This window comes from Trichechus manatus, unplaced genomic scaffold, assembly GCF_000243295.1.
Source record: "Trichechus manatus latirostris isolate Lorelei unplaced genomic scaffold, TriManLat1.0 scaffold00024, whole genome shotgun sequence".
Classification (NCBI taxonomy): Eukaryota; Metazoa; Chordata; class Mammalia; order Sirenia; family Trichechidae; genus Trichechus; species Trichechus manatus.
The window spans coordinates 2448210-2453212 of record NW_004443960.1 but is presented as its reverse complement, the minus strand read 5'-3'; the positions used below and the strand labels follow the sequence as shown (position 1 = coordinate 2453212).

Below are 5003 nucleotides of genomic sequence, written 5' to 3'. Positions count from 1 at the left end.
GGCGGGCGGTTGCCGTCGAAGGCGCGCAGCAGGCGGCCCGAGGCGGCGTCGCGCAGCTCCAGCCGGTCGCGCGGGTCCGCCAGCTCGAAGAGACGGAAGGTGAGCTCCAGCGCGGCACCTGGCGGGCCCAGCGCCCAGCTGCAGTTCCGGTCCGGCCCGTACTCGTCCGGGAAGTCCGGGGAGTAGAGGACGCCCTGAGGCGCCGTCCAGTTCCCCTGGCAGGAGCCCACAGACACTGCGGACCCGCGGGGACAGCCGTCAGGGGCGGGGCCCCATCGCGAAGCCCCTCCCCTCTCGAAGAGGCCCCGCCCCCGGCCCCGCCTCTAGACCGGTCCAGTCGCCTCTTAAAGCATCATCCTCAACCCCCAGCCCCGCCCCCAAGCCAGGCCCCGCCCAGTCACTCCTCAAGCCCCGCCCTCAGTCTCTAGGTTCAGCCCAGTCCTGCCCTCAGGTCCAGCCCTCAGTCTCCGACCTCACGTTTTCGGATTCTACTCCCTATCAGGGTCTCACGCAGAGCCCCCCTCTCACCTAGACCCCTAAGTCTCCGCCCATTCCTCACCTTCGTAGATGCCCAGGCGCCCGTCGCCGCCACACAGCTGGCCCGGGTGGCCAAAGCAGATCTGGTCGCAGTCTGTGGCTGGGGCCGGGCGTCCCCGGGCCAGGTCGCTTTCAGAGCCACAGAAGCAGGCGTAGCCAGCCTCCACCCCGGCCAGCTGGGAGCACAGACTGGGTGACCCCAGAGGCAAGGGCTCAGGGTAGGGGTGGGGTGGTAAGGTCGGAATCGGAAGGGGGAATTGGGCTGGGGATCCAGAAATCAGTGTCCAGGTTTGGCGTCACAGTTGGAGTGGGGGCCTAAGGTCAAGGGTCAGGGGCCACTAGCCTGGGGAGGCAGTACCTGGTAGCCCTTCATGCGGCAGAACCGAAGGCACACTTGGACCGTGAGTTTCGTGGAGGTGCCGCTGGGGCCGCTTAGAGCCGGGGGCGCTCCCGAGTCCACGAAGCAGCCCAGGTACCCAGGCACTGAGGAGGCGCGGTGTCAAGCTCTGGCGCCTTCGAAAGCGGCCCACCACCCGAGCACCCCGGCTCCTCCATTCCTGTCCTGCTGGGCCCACTCACTGTGACACGTGGGGATGTCGCAGTAGCGCCAGTAGATGCCCTCCTCCGTCTCGGCCACGTAGCACCAGGGCTGCACGTCCCCGTCTGGGTTCCTGAGGATGGAGGGGGCAAGTGGTCTGGATCCCACCGCCCAAGAGCCCAGGGCCGCCCCACAGCCAGTGCGCAAAGGGGCCATCGAGGCCCGTGCGTGTCAGAGGTTAGCTGCAGGCTTCTCTCCGTGTCACACAAATCCTAGTTTCCCCACGTGCTTCTGGCGTGGACTTCCTAGCAGACTGCCGGAAGTCAGTCCCTAAGGGGACCCGAGGGCTCTTTTTAGGTTTCCGCTGTTACTAGGATATATCACATATGGGGACTTTGGGGACCCGCGCCTCGGAACTCCGCCTGAAGGCAGAAGTGATGTGTCCTAAGCTTCATGGCTCAGCAGAGAAGTGTCCTCCCGTCCAGGCTGTTCCAGACACAGGTGTGATTCTAACCCCCAGCGCCCCTCACCGCTAGACGTACGCTACCCTGCCCCAGCAGTCAGAGAAATGGCACTGCTGTGCCCGGCCCCTCACTCTTTCTCTCCGACCAGGCCCGCCCGTACGGGCCCCTGGAGCGCAGACGTCTGGTCCTTCTCCCCGACCCTGACTTGCGGCCCTGCATGTGGGCGCCTAAGGCCCTCTCCGCCCTACCCCCAGCCCCTCGCCAGGGTAGTCAGTCCCGCCTCTCACTTCGGTCCCGCCCCAGATCCTTGTGGCCGCCCCTGTCCACGCCCATGGCAGCCTCCGCCCCGCCCGCAGGGCGGCCCCGCCCCGGCCCCGCCCCAGACCTGCAGAAGTTGTGCGCGCCCAGCCCCCAGCGGCCCTGGGGGTCGCTGGCGCTGCTGTAGCTGTGCTGCTGCGTCTGGTCCCAGAAGAGGCACGGGCGGCCGGCCCCGCGCGGACCTGTGCGGTTCTGGTGGCCGCGGTAGTCGGCGCCGTTCACCTGGAAGCACTCGGACAGGCCTGCAGGGCGACGGCGGGGCTGGGAGGGTCCGGACCGTCGCCTGGCATCCACCCCTGCAAATCCCGCCTGGCCCCCAGCCCGCCCCGGTGCCGCCCCCTCCGGGCCCCTCGGGCTGCCCAGCTGCTCCGGCCACCTGTCGCCCTCTCCCAGCTCCGGGGACCGGCGCGAGACGGAGGGTCAGGTCACCGGCCCGGCCGCCCCCACTCACCTGGGCTGTGCAGGCTCCCAGCGGAAGCCCTGCGTAGCGGCGGCAGCGGGAGGAAGAAGAGAACGAGAAGGCCCTGCAGAACCCGTGTCCCCATCGTCCCAACCCAGGACACGGCCGGGGACGCCCCGGGGGGCGCTCCGGGGTCTCCCAGGCGCCCTGAGGGGCGTTGTCCTCTGTCAGTCTGTCCTCGTCCCGCCTCGGGGGGCGCTCTCCGTCTGGGGAGGGGAAGTTGCTCCCGGGTCTGTGTCCCAGGAGGCGTCTCTCTGCCCCGTCCCTACCCGCGGGCCCCTCCGGGGTCTCTGGCTGGGGCGTTCTGTCTCTCCTCCCCGCGCTCGGTGTCTCACCGCGGCCTCCACACCCGGCCCCTCCCGTTGCGCCTGGTGCTCGGCGTCCCCTGGCCCAGGTCTCCAACGCTCTGGCGCCCGCCCCACCGCGTCCCTCGCGGGTCCCTCCCCCGGGTCCCTCCCTCCCCCTGAGGGAGGCAGGGAAGCCCCGCCCGGGACTGGCGCGGAGGAGCAGGTCCAGACGCCTCGCCCGCCGGCCCCCGAGAAACCCAGGCGTCCCGGCGCCACCTCCTCGCCCCCTCCCCTTCTGGGGTAGGTCCCTGTGGGCTCTAGTGGGTGTGCGGAGGGGGAAAGTCACGCTGCCAGAAGGATCCCAACGGGGACACGCGCCCCCTCCCGCCGCCGCCGGCGCCCCACGCGTCGGGGAGTCACCCGCCTTCAGCCCCTCACTCACGTGGACGCGCGCGCGCGCTCCTGCACAGGTCCCATTCACGGTCAGGGCCATCCCCACGGCGTCTCTCCCGGGTCCCGGCGCCTGGGTCTTGACCGAAGTAGTGGCCTCCCCGCTCCCGCCCCCCAGACAGGCGGGGTGGGGTGGTGGGCGCTCCGGCCCGGGACGGGCAGGGGCAGCTGGTGTCTGGGGAGGAAGGCAGCTGCGCCCCGTCCCAGCCCGGCCCCTCCCTCCGCTCCCTGCTCTGGGACCCTCGCGGCGCCGTGGAATTCCCCGAGCGGTGCCCCCCACCTGGCGGGGAGGGGGAGGGGCAGGCCCGGGCAGGCGTGGGGGGAATTCCCCGCCCCCTCCCCCGGCAGGCTCCTCAGAGTCCTCTGATCTCCCAGGGCCGCCCGCCCGCCGCCCCCGGGGCTTGGGGGGAGGCCAGCGCAGGTGCGTGGGAGGCGGAGGCCGGGGAGGGGGGACCCGGGGCCCAGAGCCGCCCGGACGCCCCTGTCCCGCAGTCCAGCCTCCCGGCCCTCGCTTGACCTCTGCCCGGCTGTCCGTTCGGTAGACGTGTCTCCCCCCAGACCTCCCCTCCAGTCCCCGGGCAGATGGGGAAGCAAGATGGGGGCGCAGGGTGCCAGTGAAGCGGGACCGGCGGGAACCTCGCAGTTAGCGCTCCACAGCAAGGCTCCTGGGGCAGGGGGCGGGTCGCGAGGGGTGGGGGCATTGGAAGGAGATGGGCTTGCTGAGACTCAGGGCGGCGCCCGCATCTCCTCCCGGGAGCCCTCTCAGCGCCCAGACCGGCCCAGGCTCGCCCAGCTTCACGGCCCCCTGAGCATGAGGCTGGAAGTCTTCTGCCTGACGCCCCCCTAAGGGGGGAGCAACCTGTGACCGCCAGTCGACCCAGGGTCTCCCTTCTCCCTGAGCCTGTGAGGCTAGGGCAGCAGGTGGCTCCGTGGCTGGCTAGTCCCCAGCTTCCGTCAGCGCTAGGTACCACAGCCCAGCTGAGAGATTGCCGAGGTGGGAGACTGGGCACCAGGACTCCACGTGTGGAGAGGGAGTCAGTGGGGAGGTGTGGGGAACCAGTCCGCTCCTTGGCTGGACGAGAGAGAATCAACTGGCTGGTCCGTGGCTCTGCCTCCGCCAACCGGGTCGCCCAGCCTCAATGCCCTGGCCTGCAAAGGGGGGGTGGTGGGGGAGGGGAGGAGGGGGCCAGGTGCTCAGTCTCTTGGCTCGGGGCACCGCGACCTGGGGGTGTTCCTACCACAAGCTCCAGTCCCAAATCTCTCACGGAACCTCCACGAGAATAAGGAAGGCCTCGACCCTGTGCCCCCACTTCTCCGATGTTCCCACGCTCAGGCTTTACAAGCATCTGTGTGTTTACCCCTCCAACACCTTGCAGGCGGACGTGGTCATTTCCCCATCTGCAGACGGGCAGCTTGCGGCTCAGACTGTACAACGTGACTTGCTGAAGTCACCCAACTACCAGTGTCGGAGCCGAGATTCAGCCTCGGGTTTGTATGATCCGAGCTCTGGGCGCTGACACACACTCCCACCCCACCCCTGCTTGGGGGTCCCTGACTGCGTGGGGAATTCTAGGTACATAGAGTCACTAGCTCCCCCCTCATCCGCGCCTGGGGGTCCCGCCGGCCACCACTCCCATGTCCCTGCCGCAGTGCCCAGAGCAGGATCACTCCAGCAGCTCATTTCACAGACCGGGATACTGTGGCCAGAGAGGGCAGGGGTCAGCCCAGGGTCACTAGAACGGCCTCCTCCTGGGATCCCTTCCCCCAGGTCTGAGACACCCCCACCCCCACCCGACTCCAGCAGATGCGTTGGCTGGTCACCCTTCCAGGGCGAGCGGAGTCGCAGGCGCAGACCGGCCACGTGGGGGCGGTAGAGAGGAGCGGAGGCTGGGGGCAGGAAGGCGAAGGAGTAACCTAGGGTCTGGGTCCGCCTCGGTTCTCCCTCTTCC

At 69.5% G+C, this 5003-nt stretch overlaps 1 protein-coding gene across 1 annotated transcript in view; it reads right to left on the bottom strand.

The window, feature by feature from the left end:
• The window catches only part of KREMEN2 (kringle containing transmembrane protein 2), a 3332-nt gene extending 930 nt beyond the window's left edge, over positions 1-2402 (bottom strand). Inside the window, exons 1-6 of the mRNA XM_004373417.1 lie at positions 2309-2402; positions 1925-2099; positions 1117-1208; positions 896-1020; positions 560-713; positions 4-235 (exon numbers count right to left, since the gene is read on the bottom strand). Of these exons, the coding sequence (XP_004373474.1) occupies positions 4-235; positions 560-713; positions 896-1020; positions 1117-1208; positions 1925-2099; positions 2309-2402 (872 nt within the window). The remainder of the gene's footprint in view (positions 1-3; positions 236-559; positions 714-895; positions 1021-1116; positions 1209-1924; positions 2100-2308) is intronic.
• Between the last annotated feature and the right edge of the window lie 2601 nt (positions 2403-5003).